This window comes from Anopheles merus, chromosome 2L (assembly GCF_017562075.2).
Source record: "Anopheles merus strain MAF chromosome 2L, AmerM5.1, whole genome shotgun sequence".
In the NCBI taxonomy this organism is placed as follows: domain Eukaryota; kingdom Metazoa; phylum Arthropoda; class Insecta; order Diptera; family Culicidae; genus Anopheles; species Anopheles merus.
Window position 1 is genome coordinate 28017204 of NC_054083.1, and position 26594 is coordinate 28043797.

The 26594-nt window shown below is 47.9% G+C and overlaps 1 protein-coding gene across 8 annotated transcripts; it reads right to left on the bottom strand.

The window, feature by feature from the left end:
• Positions 1-2311: 2311 nt before the first annotated feature.
• LOC121592038 (matrix metalloproteinase-14) lies at positions 2312-24689 on the bottom strand. 8 transcript variants are annotated; one of them, XM_041913247.1, is made up of 8 exons: positions 24621-24681; positions 24142-24372; positions 19144-19411; positions 8143-8826; positions 7812-8070; positions 7357-7733; positions 7076-7229; positions 2312-3752 (listed from the first exon to the last, which is right to left on the bottom strand). In XM_041913247.1, the coding sequence occupies exons 3-8, from the start codon at positions 19246-19248 to the stop codon at positions 3619-3621; spliced, it is 1713 nt and encodes a 570-aa protein (XP_041769181.1). In that variant the 5' UTR covers positions 19249-19411; positions 24142-24372; positions 24621-24681; the 3' UTR covers positions 2312-3618. The 8 variants fall into 8 exon arrangements, with proteins under 8 accessions (XP_041769181.1, XP_041769182.1, XP_041769185.1 ...); XM_041913252.1 differs by adding an exon at positions 6339-6518 and having other exon boundaries at positions 3569-4483; positions 24142-24683; XM_041913248.1 differs by lacking the exon at positions 24142-24372 and having other exon boundaries at positions 24621-24689.
• Positions 24690-26594: the final 1905 nt, after the last annotated feature.

Sequence of the window (26594 nt, forward strand, 5' to 3'; positions counted from 1 at the left end):
CCGCAGTGCTATCGACAGTGCATGCCGCATAAACGTCACTTACGCATGCTGCGTCAATGGCGAGTGCAGCGACGGGCTAGAATGCCATCTTTCGGACAGCGACATGACCGCGCAGCACCATCCGCAACGATGATGCGTCTCCAAAAAAGGGCGAGAGAAGGAGCAAGCTAGGCAACGCGAGCGAGCGATGCGTGCGCCAGCTAAGCCGAGGCGGACCTTCATCGCTCACAGCATGGAGCGAGAGGCAGTGGAGACATGCCTTTCTCTCTTCCGGAGAGGAGTCTCCGTTAATTGGTAAGAAGACGGTACAACATGGTGGTTAAATCCTTACCTGCAATCCCTATTGTGTGGTAAGGATGGAGAGAGGGGCGGGGGGGGGATTGGAGCAATTGTGCATTGTTGAATAAAAACAATAAAAAATGAAAAGCAAAATTTGTTCAAAAACATCAGCCCTCATTTGAATATTTGACAATTTTAAGCATTGATTGGCTTCACATGATATGTTGTGTGTGGTAGTGCATTGATGATCGTCCTTTGATTGATTATTATAATTTTTTTCGCAAGTACAACTAACTGCACTAACAAACAATATAAACCCCGTACGAAGCATGCAATCAATCGATCCGGTAAATAGCTCCAACGGTAAATATATTCATACCTCCACACGACTACCGGAGCGTAGATCAAATCTGGATTCGAACGACGGCTGTAGATAACGCGCAATTCATCAAGCAGACAAAAAAAAAAACGAGAAGGAAAAAAACAATAACCAAGTCAAGCACTTAAGGCAAGGTCAACCATTCGCCAATAACTGTTGGGAGAAAGGTGGGAATGAAGGAGGTAGGGAAGCAACATCACTCAAAACGAATATGATCTGGGTGAACGGATAAAGAAGACAGCAGACAAGCGATATCAATCCCGTTACCATGTGAGAATAGCGAGATGGATCGTACGGTACGGCCCACAGAGAAAGAGTGAGGGGGAGAGAGAGTATCGACCTTTTGAACCACTTTTTTATGGCCATTGTCCTAGACAAAAACCATGAGCGAAATACTCCAGAAAATTTGCCATAATTGTGGTGTTTTTCGGCTTAAAACATTTCGCTTCGTCGTATATTGACTTAAACGACCACCCGACGTCGGGTGAACGTTCACACGACGTACAGACGACGTCGAAAAAGTTTGAAATTGTCGGTTGGGCACCTGTTGCTTGCAAGTGTTGCATGCAAGCAGCGAAAAGCTATAAAGTTCACACAAAAGCTCATGAAACGACAGGTTCCTAGAATGGGTTATAACAGAAAAGACGAGCATTTGCAGGTTAACGCATCCGAAGGGAAGGCTCGGCTCCTGCCAGCCTAAAACGGCTTTCGATACGAAATTAAATGCCACGCTGCCGAATAAATATGTCTTTCATACGGGGGACGATCGTTACGAGGCTTGAGCCCAAGACGGACATATTGTTGAGTCGTGCGACTGGTCGACGGGACGATCCGACATTTTGATGAGTATCCACCATGTTTGTTAATTACTACAGCGATTGAATACCATATATCTTTCATTTTGATCCATAAAAAATCTATTTTACCTCTCTTGTTGTTCATATTCTTCTGATTATATAGAAAAGACGAAAACGCAACTTAAATAACTAACAACATGTTCTATCTATACAAACCTTTTCAGTAATTATTCTGTAATGCTCTGTTTGTCGTGAGTGTTACACTTCAATAATTCTCAGCTTTGTGTTTCCCTCGTGCTCCGATCCGCAAGTTATTTTATCCAAAACTCAATCCCTCGTTAGTACATCACACTATCACACCCATCCATAGACAAATCTCCACATGACTGCGGAACAACAGCTCAGCTGGGCTAATTTTCCTGCCCACTGCCCGATACCGATACCTGGCTGCCAAGGGAAAGGTCAAGCTGGGCATTAATTTTCCACCAATAACCCGTACACACCCTCATCCCACTCGGCCAAATCATTCTGCCAAGTTCACAGTGACACGGAGCGTAGTATCTGGCATGCAAAACAGTTTATCATGCACCGTTCGGAGACGTCGTCGACGCTAGTCGACGTTGCCTTCCCTCCCCCAGGGCAGTTGACAGCCCAAGAGCGGCAACAATTCAGCGACCTGATTTTTATGCAAATCATCGAATGATAATTAATATGCAAACTTCCGATCCGGCGTGGGAGTACAGCGGTTGTAGAAAAAATGCAATAAAAGAAGGTAGCATTAATTCGATTTTCTTTCCTTTACAGCCCGATCTTGAAATGGAGAGATGGCCAAGCTTCTGGTTAAAACATGACTGTGTTTTTATTTTTTATTTTTTATTTGATTCTCGCCTCCCTATCTGAACGCCGTCCGCTCTTCGGTACGATAAAGTAATAAATATATACAAAATGCTGGTACAGCATGGTCACCGAACACACACGGCACACCCTCCCGCGGGCCGCCACTCTCTGGCCTGGCCTGGTGCGATCGATTATGATCGATGCCGACGAAGACGGGCTTTGAAGGGGTAAAGATAAAAGGGGTGGAGAGGGTTTTTGTTTCTTCTTCTGTTGTTGCTAGTTGCTTGCCTGGTGCTTGGTTTACTCTGCGGCTGCAGGTTTGTAAAACGGGCAACAATATATATGTATATGGTACAATAAAATGGTATCGTTATTTAACATTACACTGTAAACTGGGGAGGGTCGTGCTTGTTTTCCTCTTCTACTGATATCCTGGTTCCTGCACTCTCTGTCTCTGGCACTCTACAACTAGTTACCGCGCTCTCAGTCGACAGTCGACGAAGAAGTCCAGTGTCGCTAGTGCACCCGATCGAATACGATCGTACTCGATCTGTATCGGAATGTGCAAGCCCTTGCTGTGTCCACCTATCGCGGTCCTATGTTCCTGCCGTGGGTGTGATGATATGTACAGATTTTCTTCTTCTTTGTATTACTGTTTGCAATTTGATACGTGTTCCACCTCTTCCCGTTTCTAGTACTAGTACACTTTTAAAGGCACCAGGCTACTGGCGCTGAACCAGTTTTCGTTTCATTAGTTAACACCAATTAGCTAGCAAAAAAGACCTATGGCTAGTGACTTGCCTTTTGTATCTCTCTCTTTCTCTTTATCTCTCTCACTCTCTCTCTGTTTCTCTCTCTCTCTCTCTCTCTCTCCATACCTATTTATCTGTCTCAAGCACCTTCAATTTGTTGCTAATCACTCGTTCGATTCTTCACTGGATGGACACATTGGAAATCTTAAGACCGGCACTACGACCCTACTTTTCGCTGGTTTTCCTCCTGTACGCTACTGATGAAATTCAACCAGACAAGCAGTCTGGTGTCTGTTCTGCCTGCTATACACACATGCCCGTTTTATGCTGCTCACCCGTTGAGATCAATTTCGGTGTTTGATGTTTTTTCGTAAGCTCCTCTCTGTGTGTGAGCATTTGTTTGTTCTGTTTAGTCTATCCGACACGCACACACACACTTGGTGGCAGTTTCGCGATTGGGATTGTCTTGGAGTTGTGCTGCGGCAGTTGCAACGAATGTTTTTGAATTGATTCCTCTCATTCTATTTCCAATTGCGATCGCTCCAATTTTCCCGGCTAACCTCAACGCATGGGACTAGCAGCGGCTGACAAGGTACGCTCCCAGCAAGAAACCCGCGAGGGCTGTTGTAATACTGACACTGGTGCCGGTGATCGTGGAAGCTCCATTACCGCTGTACCCGTCCGGATCCGGCTGATCGTCGGTGTCTGCTACGTTGTGGGAGTGGGGGTGTTTGTATTGGGGAAGGTGGTGGAGAAAAAAATCAGACGAAAAGAACAGATAACAAAAGATAACACACATCGGTTGGTTCATGAGATTGAGACACTGGCGATCACACATTTACGGCAAAGGTGCTCCACTACGGCGTGTGCATAGCGGCGCTCGCAACAGCCGTGTACGTGATCGGTCGTATATAAAGTCATTGCAGAAGGTAGAAATGGCAAAAACAGTGTTTGTAAGGAAAAAGTAACACGAAAAAGTAAGCACAACTAGCACGGCGCGTGGTGTAAACGTGATGCGTAGCAAATGAACGAAGGAAACAAAAAAAAAACGAATCGGTACTAACGAAACTAAAGTGCGATCACATCCGATTGGCCCTGGTTTGAGGAACGAAACATCCCTTTTCCGATTGTTTGCAACTTTAAGCGATCTTTGCGGTACGCCGGCACGCACAAGTTTGGCACATTTGGTAAGCCGCGGCTAGCAGGAGAATCTGTACCGATTCCCCAATTTGCAGGGGGATGAAACGGACGCGCTCTATGGACTGTATGTTTTGTGGGCATCATAATTTGCGCTTCTTTTTAACAACTATAAACAGGCGGGTTGGCGGTGTGTATCTGCTGATCGAACACATCTCTGCTTGTTAAGAGCACACGGACACACCAGACACACTGATGCTGTTCCAGTCGGATACATCATCTGGCTGGCATTCATCCTCATGCTGCGCGTGTACACGTGTGGGTAGAAAAGAGTGTGTCCGAAGTTGGTTGGACAGCACGGATAATAGTAGCGTTTGTTTGTTTGTTTTTTTTTTTGGTTTTGGTTTGTTACAATTAATTGCAAGGCAAGAAAGAAAAAAAACAACAACATGTAAGAAAAAGAAAAGAAGAAACAAAATAAAACAAATCAGTGTTGGTAGTTTAATCAGGTGAGCAGTTGAACATGAGCATGTTGTGCGCTACGGATGCATTGCTAATCTCAATAAAACGATTCGTGCAGTACGGTGCAGGTGCAGAGCTAAGTTCTACTTTCGTGCAGCAGTTGCATTGTCGTGCCCTTTGTGTACGGCAATCGTGCAGGGATGTGTTTGGTGGCTTCCCGTGATCGTGTTCATGCGATGGATTGTTCGAGCTTTCTTTTGCCAAGCGTTTCAATCCTTTCTGAAGGGCGATGCAGATGTATCGAAAGTCTTGCTATTACAAGTAGTGGTGCAGACTATACACTACATAGGTGCGGGAACTACGAAGTAGCGACTACTGTTGCTCATCTTTCTATCGCTGCATCGAGCAAAATCTCCCAAAGCATTCGAGTAGAGTGAAGTTGTTAGTAATTTCACATTCCAATCGGTGTTCCAAACTACAGTCGAAACCCTACCCAATTTTGGAGAAATTGATTTTCTATGTTTTTGACTACCATTTCCAAACAGAAAAGCACTGTTGATCAGCCTCTATGAACCATTATGACCAACTGAAACACCTTTTAATGTGACGATTTGGTTAGTTCATGCATCATTGAACATATCGCGTAACTATTTGGATTAGTAACGAAAGAAGAAACTCCCAGCTCCGGTTAAGTAAGACGGAAAGTGTTGAAAAGTAAACCTAATCATGCTTGCAAATCAACCCAAATGTGCTTGTGTTTGTGTATTTGTGTGTATATGTCAATGTGTATCGTGCCACGCCACAAGTGTATCAATTTTTTTTACTGTGCTTTCTACCACTGCCTACCACTGGTGCGAGGCTACTACAACTACTAGGCTGGGTGGTGAGTGGGTTTTCAGCAAACGTTTCAGGCATCATTTTGTCAAACTACTATCAAACTACTTCACTCCCGAGGTGCGTGAGTGCTGCTACGGTGCTATCAGAAGGCTATCACACAGGATTTGGATTTGGATACCTTCCACCCCGACGGGCAACGAATGCACCATCGGGTACGTACAAAGTACGGTTGTTGTAACGATCGGATATGGCAATGGGGTAGTTTGCCGTACCCCATTCACCTCCGTTCGTTCAACGTGGCTTTTCGGTGAAACCGACCTGCTGTAGCTGTAACAGTTTGTGGAGGAGGGAGGATCAACACGACAAGTGTCCAGGCACGGATGCAGCTGGGGTTTGCTTTTGACTTGTGAACGGCACGGTACAAGAGTAGGTGGAGGTGGTTGTCGTGACGGGCAATGGAACATCTGGTTCTGGTTTAGTTTCCAAGAACTCGGGTTATTTGGTTTAGTCACAAATGGCATATCTTATACGTATTAGAGCGAAAAACTAGAGAGATGCGCGATCCGGGACGTCTGTTAGAATGGGGTTCGTTGTTAGATCACACAAAAGAGTCTCATTATACGCCAATTGAGGAGGTAACAGTACATTAACATCATCCAATCGTTAGTAGGGGATCTGTTTTATTTGCTGACGTCTGACGAAGCGATTACGGTTATCGATGGATCGGTTATTATTTGACATGCTCTGCTTGTCAACCCTAGCCACGGCGACACTCAGGAAACTGATCACCGGGATGAAAGCATTCGATATGAAAGATATGAGAGCGCGTGTATTAGATACAGAGCAGTAAACACAAACCTTAGCGAGGAAGACTCTCTAGGAAAGGCGCTACAAAACACAACAGAGCAAACAAGAGCAGGACAGAAGATAGCGGATAGTAGTAAGAGCGGGATGCAGTTGCTAGGAAAAAGGGGAGCCAGCGTCCGGCCCTACAGTATTACAGAGAGTTGCGACTGAACGGTTGATGCTCATCGATACCTACAAGATAATGGACAGAAAAGGCGTTAGACGAAGACACGAAGGCGACACTACGGCGAGCGGGAGACAACTACTGGATCAATCCCCTGGATCAACCCGAGAACAATTTCACTACAACATACGGACACACGGCGACACTGTGTAGCGTATTATTGAGTAATAGCTTTACTACACCGGGCGAATGCCCTACCTGTTCCCCCCGGATCCGAAAGCGGAGACATGTAAAACACAACCGTGACCCTGAGCACGGACGGAGCTGGCGAAGCTACTTTGCATTCTGCGCACAGTCCGATGGCTTGCGAACGATTACAAACATACACACACACACACATACAAATGGAAGAGCAAACGGGCGTATAAAGGATGAGACAGACTTGATCGGGTACGACGACCTTGCCGAGCTGTCAAAAATCTGACAGCCGTACGATCATGGTGACCTCGCTGATTGGGGACTTGGGTTTGCCTTGTCAACGGGAGTAGAAGTCGGAAAAGGATAGGAAGAGCAGGAAGAAAGGGAGAGGTAGAGCGTACAGGTAGGTTTGGTCGGTTTCACTTACCGGCATCCTGAGCCAAATCTCCGATATCGTAGGGATGTTCGTCGGATTTTTGCAATCGTACATTACCTAGCGTGTTGAAGGTCGACGGTGTGTTCTTGCAGCCGTACCACCAGTGGGCCGTCGGGCGCGGGAACGGTGGGTCGGACTGGTCAACCTGCAAGGAAAGAAAGACGTGGATCGTGGTGACGATTGGAGTGTGATTAGCGATTCCACACGACGCACGCCCGGCATTGAATGGTTTTGGGGCCGGACCGAGCATACTAAACGCGGTGGTCGCTTACCGTGAACGTTCTATCGTTAAACCGATAGTACTTGTCGTCCTTGAAGAAGTAGGTGTACCCGTTGGTGTACTGTAGCGCGGCATCGACACTGTTCGGCACACCCTCCCAGTTCGAGATGGGCTTCGGGTAGGTCGACTTGACCGGTGGCCGCTTCAGCGGATCGAACCGCCAGAATTTGCTGCCCTTGTAGAAGTAGATCTTGCCGTTGCCGCCCCACACCATCGCCGCATCGAGATGGTCGGGCACGCCGGTGAACCCTTCGCTGATCTCCTTCGGGTAGTCGCCGTCGATCGTGCGCCCCTGGTACCGCCAGTACTTGGTGCCCTGGAAGAAGTAAGTCTTGCCATTTTTGTACGTAAACGCGGCATCGATGTTGCCTGCAAAGTGACGGAGAGGGGTGGGAAAGTTTGGTAAGAAGAATGGAAAAAGAATTGGAGAAAAGATGGGTCCTATACCGGGCAGTCCTGGCCAACCGTCGGAAATTTTCTTCGGATAGCCCTCGGCGACGGCGTTCTCCGTCAGCTTGTAGTACTTATCGCCCTTGAAGGCGTAGGTGCTACCGTCGGCAGTGTTGAATATGGCGTCGATCTTTGGCGAGGTGCACAGCTCCGAGTCCATCTCCGTGGGTGTCTTCGGTCGGGGCGTTCGGGTCGGTGTGGCACCGGCACCACCGCCTGGATTTCTCGTCTTCGTTCCGTACAGTGTTTGAATGCCCTGTTGGAGAAGCAGCCCGAGTGTGAAAATAAAATGCCAACAAACTGGAAGATCCTGTCCTGATTGTCCTACCTGAATATCGTCGGAATCTAACCGAAACACGGGATCATAACCACGGTAGAACGGAGCCATCAGTGCCGATCGTACGTCCGAGTGACTCAGACCCAGCGAGTGACCAAACTCGTGCGCTGCCACCTGGAACAGATTCGTCCCGCGTGGCTTATCAATCGTCCACTGTTCGGCGTCGTCAAAGTGTGCATCACCACCGTACACGGGGAAGTATGCGTGGGCCAGAGTGCCGCCCGGTCCGTCAAACGGATCACCATCGCCGTGTTCGTTCTCCTCGAACCTAATGTCGATATGAACGGCGCCCGTTTTCTTCGGCGTAAAGCGCAAATCCGTGTACTCGCTCCACACGCCGAACGCTTTCGCGATCTCCTTATCCACCGCCGTCCGTTCCAGCCGCCTCGGGTACTTGGATATCCGGTAGGTAAGATCCTTCACCTTCCAGCGGCTGCCCTGCAGGGCGTAGCGCTTCGAGCGGGTGTCGGACCCAAAGCCAACCTTATCCTTCACGCCACACCGGGGCAGCGACATCAGCTGCATCGTTTCGCCGTCCAGCTCGCCGGTAACGTTCAGCCCGGCAAAGCTCTGGAACTCCATGATGGCTTTCTCCCAGGTGTCCTGGTCCAGCAGGTTCCCGCTCGTCGGGTTCCGATACTTGGGGCTTAGGTAGCCAAACTGTGAGAGGTAGAGCTGTGACGAATAGAGATTGAGATTGATCTGTTATTTTTGTCTGATTGTACACGATACGTTCATTGACGGGCGATAAACAAACGACCGACAGGAAATGCATGACTACAGCTCAGCAACACAACTGCCCAGTAAATGTTCATCTTAAAGACTAGCGTACAGGCTCTCCTCCCGTAGCCTGATCTCACCTCACCACCCATAGCAAGCCTCACGTGGTGTACTAGCGATGTAACCCCACTCAAACAGGTCATTATTCTGGTAGCCGAGATTAGCGATTCCAAACAGGTGCCGCACACCAAGAATAGGTGGCTGTTTGCTTGGGCAAAATATGAGCGCAGAAAATTACCCGAAAGCTTAACACTCCTGCACACGTTGCACCAACAACGTGTGGCTCTTCATTTGTCGTCCGAAAGTCCGCTGCCACCGGCGCGCATCGTGTGTATGTGTCTGGATGCACAATCTGATCGATCGTCAATTAATATTTATGACGCCAGCATTCCGCGCACGAACTATTGTCCGATGCCGCTGTCTCGACACTGGCCGCGACGTCTCGCAAGAAGCCATTTTTCATAGCGCAAGGTGCAATATTTATTTGCGATCAACGCGTGCACCGAATCCTACATCTTACCGATCTTTGAAAGATCCTCCCAATCCCAAGGGCGAAGGGGTTTGCAGGTTCAGACAGTTTATTTCTAAAGGCATCGAATTTGCATCGAATCGCATACAATTTGTCAGCTGTCAGCTGATTCCCGGCGGGCGGGCTTTGGTGGGCGCTCTAATCGCGATAATGATTCCATTCTCATCATCATACCCTCATCCTCTTCCTTCTCCGATGGGGATGAGTTCCGAGCCTTAATTAGCCAATCTTGTAACTGAAGCGTGACACTACACACTTGCGCGCACAGAGCAGAGATGTAATTGCTTGTAATAACCCGCTGTCCGTTTTTGTGTGTGTTATTGTTGTTGTTTTGCTACTCTTCCTCGTTCCCGTTCGTTGCAAAATGAATCCAGAATTCTAAGGAGCACTCGAGGGTAGACGGGGGAGTCGCCGGGACGGAACATTCCAGCATGGACTTTGCCAGCAAACAACAAACAACCATGAATGACGTCGTGCTGACGGTGGTGAGTGAGTGTCGCTCGTGTTTATTTTCGCATCCGATCTTTTTCAGCCTGCCTATTTGTGAGGGTGATGATGATAAGCACCTTTATTAAAGGGCTTAAAAGCCACGGTTGGAAGACTTATGAAATGAGGTGTTTTGTTTTTTTAAATCGCGTTATCTTCTTGTTGGCGATCGCCAACAGCAGTGAGTGGCAAAATTGAAATTAAGTAACAAAACTGTATCACGGCATTCAATATCACTGTAGATTCCTCGCGTAGAATCCAATGTACTGTTTGGTATTTAAACATATGGTCACTGATAGGCCAAGCATTCTTGATCAACGCTCCACTCTTGCTTGAAAGTTCAACGGAAATTCCGGAACATCAAACAAGACTGCTCTGAAATGCCATCTCAACAAAGCATCAAAACCATTTAACCTTTCGACCATGCCGCTATCACTTGTAGCTTCTGTCCGTTCCCATGCCTCTATTTCTGGCCTTCCCGTGGCGCAATGACTGCACAGTGGGCGCTACTCTTCGGGGTGGAGCCCTTTCGTCTGTGAACGGTCAAGGATTTAGGGATTGGGTGACTACAGTGCCCAGATAAGCGGCTCGGGGTCTTCGTATCAGCAACAGGAGTTTATTTGAAAAGGCCACGGTACGCCTACGGAACGTTGTTTATAAATCAACGAGCAATTGAATCAAATGGTAATTAAGAAGCACCGTACGTTTGGACGAAATCGCCTTACGCCGTCTACACGTAACCTGCCGCGCCACCACGCTTAACACAGTGATGTAAGATGTTATCAGCGATTAGAAATTGGTAGCTGGCACGTGCCAGCGGCTGCCGCAAGGTTGGCAGCCGAAGGGGTTTGCAATTTTCGTATCGATCGAGCAGTGAGTTTACTGAGCCGAGTTCCAGAAGTGAGAGGAAGTCATAAATAGTCGGACGCTCCTGTGGCGGCGCTATACATACATTAAGGCAGAGTCACGATCGAGAGCCGTGGGGATGTCGGCATTGTTACCTTCCCACCCCCCCTTGGGAACCGAAATAGGTGGCGACGTAATGGACCGTCGGCCGTGGGCTAATATTTGACTCGTTCAGGCTGGATTGTGCTTATTGTCCCACACGGCTCAAATGAAACACACATTTTGAGGATATTGTTTATCGAAGGCACTGTTGAGGCATGAGGAATTGGAGCACACTGCAAGCGACCTGGATTATGAAGTGTTTTCGAACCCGAAGCGTCCAAAGGCTCACACAATCTACCAACAACCTTCAACAAGCTTGTGTGGTGGGTTTACTGTGGGCCGAGCGGGATGCCGATGTCCGCGCGAGATTGATTATCTGTTTTTATTTTTGCATGCCACCCCACTGACTGGAGAGGATGCAAATTTAAATGACCTAAAAAGTAGAGTGGGACTGCAGTTGCACGTGCAGTGCGCTTGCATCGGAACATTACGGAAACGTGCAGAAAGAGCGAGCGATGGATGATTGGACGGAAAGGATAGAGAACAAGCTGCATACTATCGCCGCAAGGGACGAGCGATATGCGCTCGTGCCTGATCCACGCGATGATGCGCCTGGTTGCCAACAAGGGGGATAGGATGTGAGTAATAAGCGGATGCAGCAGCGGTGGGTGAGATAAGATATTTTCGTCACTTTTATGGTTGCGCTCGTTGCGGTGGCATGGTGGAGCTTTAAATAGTAAACAAGCCAGCCAGTGCCATTGCAAAGTAATTGTTGTCACGAGCACGGGCGCAAGTCGTATTACGCTGTCATGCCGGGAGTAGTAAATATTGTTCTACGTTGAGTCACGGTCTTTGTCGGTGGATCTTGTAACCCTACGGTAAGCAGCTTTATGAAATCGTTTTTGAGGTAATTCGCACAAAGGGTCAAAAGACGATAGAACGATTGGAGCAACATGTCTTATCATCTGTAAGCAAATGTATGATAACTTATTTGTTTAATTGTCAACCAGCACAGGGAGCAATGTAAAAAAACCAACGCTACCAGTCGGAATAGAATGCGAACGCCGACCAGTTCATTTGTAATCAATAAACACATCAACGCGGAAGGTTAATCGCGCATCTCAGGCGTGTCCGATTTGCGTCCGCACTTCCTATTGCTACCACTACTACTACTAGCACTGGCAAGCCCGGAACTCCGCGCGGCAGTGGGGCAAGTTAATCGCGCACATACCATCCCGGGGGCACCGGGCCACATGCACAACCATTGAGAGGGAATGGTGAGAGTGTCAGTGAGGGCGCCACCCCGCGGTATCAGACGCGGGCTGCATGAATAGTAAATCAAAGCTCATCATTGTTGCGGCCTGGTGCGGAAGAACTGCAGACAGAACGAGAGAGAGAGAGAGAGACAGTGGATGCAAGCTAGTGGGAGGGCGGGTTCGATGGCAATGAAAAATCATAAACCCACCGGCAAAGCCTCCCCCCCCCTACCCAGGGTAGAGTGTAGCTTCCCAAGTGGAGGTGGAAGGAGGTGGTGCGCATGATACGACACTGCCACCGTTGTTCGTTCGATCGACGCAAAGGAAGGAAGGGCGAATTGGTTGTTGGTGTTCGTGGTGGTGGTGGTGGACTGTGCAAATAATGAACTGCCACAATGCCACCGAACAGGGCGGGGAGGGGATAAAGTTGGAACGGATTGAATGACCTATGCTGGCATGTGATTCCAGCGCACAGGCCAATCGTGGTCGCACTGAAACCGAATTGTGACACTTATTTCGGACACCGCGGCAGAAGGCGGAGGCTAGGAGGTTTGCTCGAGGCCGATTCGATTATTATGCTGCGAGCGATACAATGCACCCACGAGCATTGTGGCGCATGGGAATTTCGTTGGCCAGCGTGGAAAAAACGGACTGTGCGGAAGGAGAGGCGAGATCGTTGCGCCGTCCGGTTTTGGTAAGAAACGGCAGCCCCGACAAGAGCGACATCTATCACGGAAGATTTGGCAGGAAGAACCTCGAGCGTTTGGTGGTGATCGTTAGCCACGGGGAAGACACTGCGGAATACGCGAGCTGATACGAGAACTGGGTGACGGCGGGGTGAGTTCATTCAACTCTCGCGGTGCAGCGTGAACCAGGTGGTGACTTAATGGCTGACCATCTCCTCCCCCATCGATTTTCACTGTCGCGCGACGGTCGCCGTTGTGTGTGACTAATAGGTTGATGGAGGGTGAAGAAGTGGCTGATGGCGCCACCGCACTAGACAGCCGGGTGAGGAAAACGGAATCAGATAATGTTCCCGAGGGGCTCATAGTGCTCCTGAATAGAATTAGAATAGATTCTTCGTTCAGTTTTTGTTTCATTTAATGTCTTCAATAACAACATTAAACAAAAAACGCCCATTACCTTCCGCACTCATCAGGAACGTCAGAGTCGTGTGTGTTTGTGACAAACACGTTGTTTTTTTATGATTTATCTGTGTGTTTGTTCCTGGTTCGAAGCTTCGGTATCTTCCACCGGTACGTGTAATCTTTTTCATTCCATCCTCTTCCAACTCTCTCTCTCTCTTTCTGCTTCCTTCAACCCTCTAAGTCGATAATCACCGAAGATTGCTCACGATTAGGCTACACTCTTAGCGAAGCGAGAACCTCGCATAGAAAAAAAAGAACCACAACAGCGCATTCATCACTGGCAGCACCATGATGCATGTTCGAGGGGTAGTTAGATTATAATTTACAACCACCACTTGCACGAACGCGTCAACGATGTGCCAGTTTGTATGTGTGTGTTTGGTGGCAGTGCTTTACAATTACAGCCAAATCGTAGCCACAATCCCCGCATCCGAACCGGTGGGGTGGTTTTAACGGCGGTCAGCTTTGATTTTTCGCTATCGCATCAGGAAGCAAATGCGTCAAGATTTGGCGAGCTCGTGTCTGGCTGCAGTGTACGTGCCGTGCGGTGGCTTCGTGGATCGACAGCTTCTTGATCATCGTGGATAGAATGAACAATTGCTTTCGTGCTGCTGCTGGTGCTGCTGCTGCTTATCGCCCGCACGCCCTGGCAAAACTGGGCCAACAGAGTTGCCTGCGTCAAAGAATGAACGGCGCAATGATTGACCGCAACAACGCCATGCTGGAATGCTTTCCAAAACCTTGAAGATGGCCTCACGGCGAGTAGGAGTTTGACGCTGTATCTTCGATGAGGATTGCAACACACTCACACACACACACCCTAGCTCGAGGGTGGATCCTTATCGGTTTGTTATCGATGACGAAAGTCGCCTTTAACCTTCAACTCGCAGCACTACACACATAGTGCCGGTTGGTTTCGATAGTGAAGGAGCTGGGCGCTGCAAGTGATTGTACCGTTGAGAAGGTTCGGTCTTTCGGGGACATTCCCAGTGCGCCGGCTTCCTGTGGGTGAGTAACTTCCCTCGAATGGAGTGCCAGGAAATGACAAAAGGTTTAGCCGATTCCGCGGGCAATTTAGCACGCGCTTTGAGCTGTGGATGACATTGTTGGGATCGGTGGAATGCACCAACGTACGGATCAGTGCGGAAGAGAAGTCACATTGCAATCCGCAATTAATTGCATAACGCCAGCACTGACCTTTGTTGCAGTGCAGTGTGTGTTCCGCTTGTGTGTGTGCATTTAACCCGCGCTGACGACGGTGATTCGTTTGTATCACCTGCTTATGGGGCATTTAGCGAGATGCCCGGATCGGGTGACGGCGACGGCTTTCGTGACAGCCAGCGGTTGGGACGGGTGGGGTTTAGGGCAACAATTCATTAAGCGTTAATTGAATGGACGAGTTAAAGATCAAATCCATAAACGCTACGCTGAACTTTACTGAACTGGCAACAATGCAGGTCCGCTCGCGGGTTTGTGTGTCTCTCTCTCTCTCTCTCGCTCGCTCGTAGAGCTCTTGACTATATTTCCCCGTGGTGCAACATGATCGCTTATATGCACTTCCTGGCCAGATGGCCCTACAACCCGAGAAATAGTGTGCAGCGAGTCAAACAGTACCTTTATTCTACGAACGAGCTGCTGAATCATTTCGGTGTGATTTGTCATGTTCGCTCCCCCGCGGGAGGTGTGTACGACGTGGGTTGATTAAACTTTCCCAAGAAGTCGCCAGATGTTGGGTAGCCACATTTGCTAGGATTGATTCCGTATGGATTGACGATGAGTAATATTGTGCTTTGTCGTTTGATCTTCAATTGATCGAACGTCGTTTGCTACTCACAATGATACGGATCCGATCAACGCTTTGTGCATTAAAGCGAGCCAGAAGACTCATAACAGTTGTTTCACAGAAAGAGCAAGAATACTGTTTGAATTTTTTTTAGATATTTTTGGAAGTCTTCAAAACGATTCCTCACGATGCGTTGCCCAATTTACCGGGATGAGTATCACTTAAGATCGGAATCGATTCTAAAACCGATTCAGAGTTCAATTGGTTCAAGATCGCAGTAAACAGGAACCGAAACACAAACAAACAAAAATGCTCTCCAAAAAAACTGCTGATTGAACCATCATCATCGCGGTAGAAGATGTACACTGTCTTTTTTTCTTCTTCCTCTATTACTTCTGCTCCACGCGGTACGATTACTAACGCGTGCTTCCAGGAACGTCCACTCGTCGTCCGGCCCGGGTGAAGGAGGCGATTAACGGTGCCGCTGCGGCGAAGTCACGGCGTACCGTCGAAGAAGTTATCTTGCGAACGAAACGCAAGCGCACCAAGCCGGTTTCGGAGCGTGACTCATCGGAGAAGCCTCTCGCCGTGCGGGAGCGTTTCATGACGTCACAGCTACACAAAAGCGCTGTTTGCGAGATTTGGAGGGAGGAAGTTGATTGGACCATATATATTTTTTCAATCTTAGCATTATTAAGCTTCGACGAGGTGTGTGATGTGTGTGTGTTTTTTTGTGCTTTTTTGATAATTCATGTTAGTTGAGGCGCAATAATAAGCCTGCTGAAGGAATGTCGATTCACTTTTTATCGTCAACGGAGCTCCGGAACCGAACCAACCGACCACGTGGTTTGTTCCCTTTACATGTTACTGTGTTCGATCGAAAATGTCCGATTTACATACTGGGAAACGGAAGGTGTGTGCTGGCTAGGACAAAAACACCAAAGTCACAGTGAGACGCCACACCGTACTTCGTGGGAAGGTGGACGAATGGAACATAAACATATCCTGGGGCCCCAAAAGTCACGCAACGTTGGGTAGCATTTTTAACGGGGCAAGGTGTAGGGACACAAAAACGTAACAGTAACATTAACCGACGGGTCGATATGGGTACGTGTTCTTGAACGGACTGGCCACTGGACGTCACGTGGACGGTGAGGATTTTGATTAACAAAAACAAAGCCAGCAAGAAGAAAGCAAGGAATATAATTAACGGTAAAGGCACTTTTAACCCCCGAAAAAAAAAACACACAAACACACACACACAAACACACACACACAAATCATCCGTTTGAGGTGGGTGCGTTGACCTAGGGCTGGATCCCTGGCCGTGTTGCTGCTCGCGACGGGAAGTGAAAAGCAAAAAAAAAAACGGGGAAAGCAAAGGGTGAGAACTATAACGAAGCAATGCGAGGTGAACAGTCATTCGTAGGGCGGTGACATTCAGCGGGCTCCCGCCCTGACCAAAACTCGGAAAATCGATCGGCAAGGTGCGATTCGAAAACGTAAAGTTCAACCGGAACTCGTGCGGAGGTTGGCCGAGTACAGCCGAGCTCTCAGACAGTGAAGGCAGTAGAACTTGCCGGTGCTAATTTATGACCCGTTCGTGCCATTCCTGAAGATGGTTGCGTTTTGCTAGCGAATCCGATTTATTCCTAGATCGCCACTGATGTCCGGCTGTAGCTAGACTTAGCGCGGGAGGCTTATTTTTAAAAACGAAACTCTGAAAGGTTAATTTAGGCTCCGTCTGGGTTTGTAGCCGGAACGTGCGAGCTTCTTTCTATTTTCAAAACGTGCTAAAATGGCTAAATTTAACGTCTGACACCCGTTTGGAAGAAAGCTCTCCGTGTGACCTACACAGCTGTACTACAGGCTGGCTAGTTATCCTTGAGAAAGGTTCATCATAGTAGGCCATCGGGTGTAGTACAAGGTTTCGTGAGGAGGTGACAGCGCCCCCTAGCGGGCTACTAAGAAGTTGCTTCATAATAACTCAAACCTTAAAGCATGTGGAATGTGGAATTTCGCCGGGCACGTTTAGCTCAACGAGAAGCTATTTTAGAAACAATGCATAGAGCCTTAAAAATAGTTTACTGTGGGTACATTCTTTGGTGCCGTTTGCTGCAAAAGCATCCAATTCAACTTCAAAAACGGCAACTCAGCCAGAGAAAGTGTTGTGCCGAACGTGCGGAAGGCGGAACCTACTAAACCTTGCGTCCATCTTCCCCCGAACGGTGGAAGGACATGTCGCGTTCTGGTAAGACCTCTCTTAGCACGCGACTGGCACTGCATACAGGCGAGGCTTCACGGCGAATGTCCTTTTCCATAAACTGGCAGCAGTGATTTGCCGTGAGGACACCCGAGCAGAAAAGATTTACCGCCCCGTGCGTCGTATGCGGCCCTGTGCAATGAGAGTATAATTTCTGCACACACACTACCTGGGAAGCTGAGCCGTCGAACCGATCGGACCCGGACCGTCCACCGGGGCTGTACGTGACATAAATTATTAGAAAAAAGTGGACAAATTGCAGCAAGATTTATGGCCGACGTGGCGCACTTAAATGAGCCGAGCCTGCGATGGCCATCGGGTAACCTTAGGGTCGATTTAGTTCGTCGGGCTTGTCGGGTTTGCAAGTAAGCTAGTCGTTACTGGGCTCCAGTGTGTTCTTGGAAATGGTTTTATTGCTTTGCAACGATATGATAATGATGATATTTATATTTTTTTGATGTTGCTGCATAACCGGCCCCGTTCTAAGAAATGGTGGGCATTTAATATTCTAGCCACATTAAGCGTGAGCCAAGACTACATAGTTTAATGCTGTTTGATAGCTGGCATGAGCCTGTGATTGGGCTCACATTTCAAGCAAAAATCTTCTATCATAAAGCATTGATAATGAAATCAACGGAACCATTCATCGAAAGAATACAAATGTCACTTGTTAAATGGCAAACGCCACTTCTTTAGAGGACAATTGAAAAGCAAAGAAAGCAATGAACCCTAAGTGACTAACACCATTTCTCCTAGGAGTGTGAATCATTTACTCGCGATGAGTTTGATGCCGCTCAACACATAATGGTAAAGACCTATTAATTCACACGCATCACCGAATGTCTAATGATCTAATTTGATGTCAATATTCATACAACCGACAGGTATCGATGGCATCAGCACCCACTCTGTACATACAGGTGAACAAACGATTGAAGTTAAGCTAACAACACTCTGACACTAACCCATCGACCAACGGTACCAACGATCACGCTCACGAAAAAAGGAACAATTCAAATGGGGAGCTTTTTGCACAAAAAACCCCAAAACAAAGCCACCAGCTGGACAAATGTTCGTGCCGGAGGACATTAAAAATAGATTACACGGCTGGGCGGCTGTTGTCAGTTCACAGCCGTTGGCTGAAACATCCCAGCTATGATGCGCATATGAGAAGCGGTCGCAACAACAGCAAAAAAAAAGCATTATTCCACACCCGTCCAGTCATCATCTAATGCTGGCAACTCATTGACACTTCCGATCGAGCCGTTTTTGCAAAGCTCTAGCAAACCCCCGGCGATAACAAACTAGTTTTGCAAGCGGACACCGGCGACAGTACGCTTGCTGGCCCCAACCCTTGACCTTGTGGCGATGCCTTTCGCGCAGCCGATCACCGCTTGGGCCCGCTGGTGACGGTCAACTGACAGCTAGATTAGGAGTTGCAGTTATTGCCCAGCGTGTGCCTACGCAAAGTTGTACCCGGGACAGTGCGTTAGCAATCGCGTTGATGTGCAAGATAACCCTCTCCCGGGAAGGTGCACTTTCCAGACAGATTGCTCCAGCGTCGGGTGAGTGGGCCATTTGGGCAAAGGAATTTAAATGAGAGCTCCCTCCGATTGTTCAACGTTTGAATTGAGCTTAATTAAAACGAACTCGGTGCGTTCTTGCGCCGTCTAGCGGCGGTTGGTGCAGATTGGGATCGTTAGCGTTCGTTAGCCAGCTTCCAAGCCCGAATAATTTGCTTCCCGAAATTTTAAGACGACATTTTCACCTACTTCCATCCTGCCTCATGGGTGACTTACCTCAGCCTGTGGTGTGGTCGAGACGGGCGATGCAGTGCCGGTTGCACATGCACCCACCAGCACGATCGCTAGCGCCCGTATCCAGTGTGCGTGATTGCGTAGCATCGTGGCGTCGTTCCGTTGCCGCGGGTAGTGGTGGTAGAGTGCGGGGCAGCTGTTGGTGGCGGGTTCGCGCACTTGCGCTCGTCGAGCGCTAATTGCAATACGGTTGTAATCTCGATCACGAGCACTAACGGGGGAGGCTCCGCTTTAGTCCAACATCTAGATTCTGTAACGATAAGATGGCGCGAGTGTGAGTGAGTGAGTGAGGGGACAGGAGTGTGTGGATCAGAAACCCTGTTCGTTTGCGTGCGACCGTGAAGTGCAGGGTGCGTGAAGGTGGTTGAAATTGGGTGGAAATCCCACCCAACGACTGCCTCGCTGTGACAATGTTATTAGAAGGAAATGCAGCGAAAACGAAGTCTCCAGCTGGAACGAAAACATTGATCGACGGACAAATTTTCGCCAACAAATGTCAAATGCACTACATTGTAGATCGAACTGTGGGTAGGGACGACAAACGACTGAGCAAATATGTTACACCATGCAAGGTAAACCTCGTTCCTCGGCCGCTCGTTCGTTCGGGGATAGAATGTTCTCCCCAACTTGTTCACCCTCTTCGAACACTCCGCCGCGTCCGTGTGGTAAAAATTGGAATATTTTAGCTGCACAATCATCACACGACGGTGTCCCGCACACGTACAGTGAAGGCCACAAGCATTACACAAACACACATACACAGCCATGGGCAGCACACACTGGGAAGGCAATTTAAACGGGAGCAGTCATCGTCAATTCTAATTGCCTCCAACCATGACCGCCGGTGATGTTCGTTGGGGTTTTTTTTTTGCGCTGACGCTCCCGAGAAGAAAAATAACCCGCCTCGCTTTCATACAAATTCCTCTTAATGTCGGGAAATTGTACGGAAAATTGTAGGAAAATTTCCGATCCCGATTAAACGCTTCCGCTGCTACAACATCTGCTGGATCGTTTCGTGCAGTTGCAGGCTGGTGGAGTGTGTGTGCGTTGTGCGCGAACAGAAACAAAACATCCCGCCAAACGGGCTTGTTGGTTTGTTTGGATTAGATCAGCGATGCACTATCAGCAGCCAGGTACAACCTTCACACGGGCACGAGAGGCCAACCATGTGAGACCGCCGACCCGTTCTCTCCCCGCGATCCGGGGTGGTCAAGGTTTTTCTTCCGCTCTTGTGCCACCACCACCGGGCGGAAGTTGACATCGACATTCATTCGGTTGACTGCAGCCGATCAGATAAAAGAAAAAAAGCTAAACCCGATCATCGCGGTCACTGCACAGGTTGTGTTGTGGATGGTCTGGATTTTTTCGAGGTAACCAAAAGTGCTCCCCAAATTACGGTTAACCTTCTCCAATTGGGGAGATTAGTTACCGGAGCGAGTGTGGTTGTGATACGGGTTTTATTTTTGCTTTTTTCGACTCCACTTACACTGCACTCACACAATCACTCTGGAGGGGGTAGTCGGTTGGCTATCTTATCAGCTACGCCAGCTCGGGAATGTGTGAGGCTTGCGAAATTGGAACCGCCTCACCTACACGAAACACGGACCCCGTGGACATGGTATGCCCGCTATCTAATCTATTCTAAGGTCTGGTCTGGTGGGTTAGTATCGCAACTATGCAAACAGTTGCTCCCTTTGGCTGAGTGGCAATAGAGCATGGGGAAGACATCCATTTGAAAAGGTGTGCCCCGAACTGTTTTGATGAAACATAAGCTGCAAGTTTATGAAAGTAGGAAATTCAGCAGTTCTGCTGATTCTGAGGAAAGGCTAATTCCATTTACCATAAGCACTTTATGACTGCGTACCGCGCAGTTTGTATGCAGATCAGAACTGTTGTGTGTGTGTGTGTGTTGAAACCAAGACCATAAGCGTGATGGATGGTGAAAGACCCTTTCGAACCACTCACGGCACGTCAACGACCAGACGCTGGCCACCTCTCCCAAAACCAAGTGCGGAAAAGAAAACAAAATCTCACCATAAGGTAATGAGCTGATTTGCATAACGCACTGCCAGTGGAGTGGGGACTCCCTTTTTATTATTGGAGTGTGGCCAGTGGATATCTCATCGATCGTATGCAAAGTAATGTCGAGACAAAGACACGACGCGCGGCACAATTAGCCGCTTGGAGCACAGCACAAAACACAGCGAGAATGGCCTCCACTTGTCACTCTAGCCTGTGCAAACAGTTGCAGTACAGGGCTGGTTTTTGTTTTCTTCTTTGAGCTACCATCGGAAGATGATCCATCGCCTGAGCGCATACAAAGCGCACAGCACGGCGAATCGGGATGGAATAAATTAGCCGTGCGCGGATGGTGTGTAAAAATTATCTTCACGTCCGCGCACGCTCTCGCACCCGCTCCTCCTCGCAGTCTTGAGGTCGGGCTCCAAGCCGGCTTGACGTCACGTGTGGCGTTGGTGCGATGGCGATTTGCGAAGCTTTAGGCTCTGTAAGGGCATGCCAGGAAGCGTGAAGGACGTTCGGCAGGTCGGTGAGTCGGTGAGTTGACCACCTTTCAATTTGTGCGTAAGAGCAACGGAGAGTTGCGTTTAGAATTTACGATTACTTGCGCCAAAAGGTGCGTAAAGCTGTGAAAGAAGGCAACGCAGCAGAGCATCGTCCTGCCCGCCCGAGACTGACCATGATAAGCACCCGGGCCGATACCGCTTTCATAAAAGGCACACTCGGAAAAGGATCAAGTTTTCCAGTCACGGCCAGCACGCTCCGTTGTCGTGAACCATATTTAGCGTATCATTAGCAAAAAAAAAAAAAAAACAAACGGTATGCCTATCGAGATTCGTGGTCGACGCAATTCGGTTCAAGGAAGCGTTTCTTCAGTGACCGCACGGGCGCGGGTCTAACGCACCTCAAGGGCACCGTAGGGCACACACACTCGATGGAGCGAATATTCAAATCATCCCATCACCCAGGTGGAATACTAAACGAAGCACACAGTGGGACAGTGGATGGGAACGGACAAGAAACAACAAACGGCGGGACAAGCCTGCGTGAGATGAGCTGCTTGATTCTGCCCACAGAAAGGGATGGGGGGAGAGGGTAGTGGGGATGGATAACGAGTAAATGAGATTACTCATGCAAAAGGTAAAAGCGCGGCCCGCGGGCACGTCGATCGAGCTTGCGATCTTGCGTGAGCGGAAACATCGCACCGCTCCCGGGCTAGAATCACACGCTCCGTCACGTTTTGCGCTCGATAAGTCGCACCGGACAAAGGCATGCAAAGCAGATCGTCGCTCTCTATTACAAACTGGGCAAAGTGTCTATTGCTGGTGCAAAATCGATGGGAATCGGTGTACGATGTATGGTGTGGCAAGTAGCCAAAAATAGTAAACGCTCACACGATCGATTAAAGACGGGAACAAGCTGGACAATTCCCCTTTTTTACACGGTGCGCTTCCTTCCTTTAGGCTCCGATGAATGGTTTGGCGTCGTTTAATGAGATTAACGAACGTAGGTTTGTTTACGCATTTTCGCACCTGCAGCGTGTTAGTAGATTGTACTCGTTTTTTTTGTTATTATCGCGCCCCCTTTCGGTTCACGTTCCCACGAAGTCCCACGAGAGTTGGCGAGAGAATGCATCAAAACAAATCAATCTACACAGCTGACGGGGGAAATGCATTCTCACTTGGAGGTTGTGTATTTTCGTTCTGTTTGTTGCTTTTGTTTAAAAAAAAGCATGAGACATAACAATGCTCGCAGCTTGAACGCCGATAGCCGGGAAAGTTTGTTTGGTGCATCGAGCGAGTTAAGGTATTGGTCACAAGAGCAGACAGGGGAATGCTTCCGTGTTTGATGTCGTTTTGTTTTCCCTTTTTTTACCCTTTTTGTATATCCAAATATGTTTGGGCTGCTCGCTATAGTAACCGAGGGGGGAATATTTTGGAAGTTTTTTTTTACGCGAGGGTGGTTTGGTTCGCATTTAGCTGCAGATACACTTCTAGGCTGTTGTTGTTTCACATTGATTTTGTTATGTTCTGATTATTTTACTTATTGAAATGTTTTGCTGGAATTGGTCGTCCTACATAAAGTCTCTGCAGTTTGTATTGTCTTAAGTCTTCCTGCCTGATAAGCGAGAAACGCTCAGGCACATATTATCTCACCACGATTGTTTGAATAGAACTGCCTAATGAGGTTATCATGGTGAAGGTGCAGTACAGATTGCAGATTGCGGTCACTTCACCAAGCAATCTCGGTGTAGCCAGTACCGATCCGTAAAACAAGGGTTTGTGTGTATGGTTGCTAAGCATAAAAATGTCTCACTACGAGCCTCACCACTACGAGAGCCGGACTTCCGTAACTCTCAAGAAAGCGTCGCGAAATATCAAATTTCATGTCGAATCGATTGGTCGGCGCTGTTTTGAAAGCTTCCCACAGGCATCAACTGCACCACTGTTCTGGCTATTGGCAATGACAGTGGCTTTTACACGCAATAGAGCAAAACGCTTCGCAACACACCCCGTAACTCTCTCTCCGCTTGTCTTGCTTTCCCGTGTATTCCCCCGAACGCACCCAAATGCGTCCCATTTTTATGCCGGGTGACAATTTGTCGCCACGCATGAACGATTCCACAAGGCGGCTCGCGGGGACCAGACTTGCCAGATCGCGATCGCCCCCGCCAGCGTGATGGTGCAATGCAGCAACGCAACGAATTCACGCGCCAAACGCTTTACGGACAAACCGCTGTGAAATACAGTAGCAAGATTTGCTAACTTTGTGCCGATTTGTCCTCCCGCCTGTTCCGGTTCCAGTTGATCACACACACACACACACTGTTCGGGGGTAGTTTGGTGCAATGCTTGCTCGCTTGCTTTTGCTCTCTAATTCATTCCAACTCATTCACCCTGCCGGGATCGTGTAGCACTGCATTTTGGAGGCTCGAAAAGATAACCCTTGATAAACACTCACACTACAAGACACGTGCTCTGCAGGATTTCTTTCACTCGAAGCGACGAACTCGCCCGTTCGTCGATGGAGCAGCCCGGTGTACGGTGTGAGTCACTTGCTTTCAGCAGTAATCGAAACAGCGATATCACTGGCACTGGCAGCACTGGCCGGTCCGACACTGTCGAATGACTGATTCACTAGCTTCCCTCAACTTATCACACATACACACACACACACGCTCAGTAGCACCAGCTTTGATGTGTCGAAAATTCGAACCCAGGAAGCAAACAATGATTTAAGAGAAAACAAAAAAAAGAACAACCGAATCACTATCAGACAGTAGTAGTAAGCCCCTGGTTTCTTAGCTCCACCGAAACGGTACGGTCCCGTGACTTGCCGTGTTTGCGTGCAAAGCCCCGGTTTTGGCGTTTCTAACGTGTCCTCGCAGTGTGGACTGAGGGGAAAGGATGGTGCAAAACAATCGAGTGAACGAGACTAACCAAAAAACGGACAGCAAACACTCGCGACGCACGACGACTACTGGAACGGCACGGCACTCACCATCTATTGAAGCTCGATAACGTTGAGCGCAACATATTTATAAAAGAAATCTCTCGCTGAAGCGGTGAGCACGTGAGATTCGTGAGCCGAGAGAATCGTGAGACTGAGAGATGGGCAGGTGGGTGGTGCACTTTGGGCCGGTCCGAACCGAATCGACGGCCATAAATGTATGTGGTGGAAGTAATTTAACGGTGAATTGTTGAAAATGTGTTAAATTTTTGTTTGAAATTTATGTTAATTTTAAAACGTTTGTCATTAAGCGTGATTCAACATTGCGGATGAATGATTTCAGTTCAAAATTCTAGAAAGGATGGAAGAAAAGTCTTACAAAGAGTAGTTACAGGAATACTTTATAGCATTTAAAATACACGTCAAGTGCTGCTCAAGAAAAACAAATAATAAGGATAACATTGTGGTACAATTAATGACAACATTAAAGGTAAGGTTTGATTGAACTCGAAATGTTTTGAAATATTCAGTCAGTGAAAATAAAGAGAATGAAGATAAACATATTAAAAAAATAACTAAAAAGTGGGTGTTACTTTTAAATCTTAAAATAATTTTCTAGACTATTAAAAAGGATATGAGATCATTTTTATAATATTTGGCTTAACGTCCCTAAGCAGGCATGCCGGTCTGTACAGGTTGATTCGAGGCTGATTCAGTGCTGTGTAGCAAATATACTGTCCTTGCTATAAGGAAACGGTCTATTCCAGGGTTGAACCCAAGATGTGGATGTTGTTAAGTCGCGGAACAACAGAACCGATTTTATAGATTAAGACAATTTTTAATATATTATATTTTCACAATAAAACAACGATTCAATTCAAAGCTAATTTATTTAAACATTAATGCAATTGCTTTTTAATATCCCAATAAAAACGCCACTGTTATAAAAAATGGGTAAAGAACTATCCATTTACAACTTTGTAATACAAATTACATTGTCGTTTCTCAGTTTTTGTAGAAAAGTTTTTATCTCTAAAAACAGAACAGTTCATTCACCTTGAATGCCCATAAAAAGGCAAATAGTTCATAGAAAAGCAACTCATGGGCGAAGTAATTCATTTCAAATTAACTGGTTAATAGATTGCAAACAAATTTTTGCCACGCTCCGCCCCATAGTTTGAGATCAAAGCGAACTGCAATCTTTTGTGTTTTGTTCGTGTGAGAGCAGCGAGAGCGGAGAGTCTTCCCGTGCCTTTGTTTATCTCGCCTAACCGCACAGAAAATACAACGTTGCTCCAATGTACAACCCCTCAAAAAAAAAACCCCCCGTTGCGATGCAAAGCCACAGCTCCCAACGACAATGAGAGTCTGATGAGTGAGCTCCCCTAGTTGGTGAGATTTCTCATCTCACTCAGTGCCGGTCTGGGAGGGTGGGTTGCACATTTCGTGATCATGATCTTGGAGTTGACACATCGGTGACGTCATAAACTTCAGCCCAAACTACCGAACGGATGGTTTATACCGGCAGCCGGGGGCAAGAATTGAGAAATGGCGAAAATTCAAGTGGAGGGAATAACCCGAACCAGAGTGATGCATAGGTGACAGGTGATAAGGCCAATAGTTCCTTGCGATCGCGTGAGCTATTCGGTATGCAAATCAATAAAGACAAGACGGAGCAATGCCCTTTAAAGCAGCTCCCGTTTCTAGTGTTTGTTTGTTGTTAAAATGTAGTCATAAAATTGTTACCGCGGTCCATGCAAAGAATGCCGCCCTTGTCTCTAAGCGGTTCAGCGGCTCTATTGTGCGATGAAGCCAAACGGCTAGAAAGTGAAGATCGACAAATAAACAAAGGCTCATAAATCATCCATTTGCGATCGCACAGGTGATCTCGGTTGTCAACGCAGCCAATGTGGTGCATCTTTTTATTTTCCGCACGAGAGTGAGATGCACCGGATGCGAGGCTG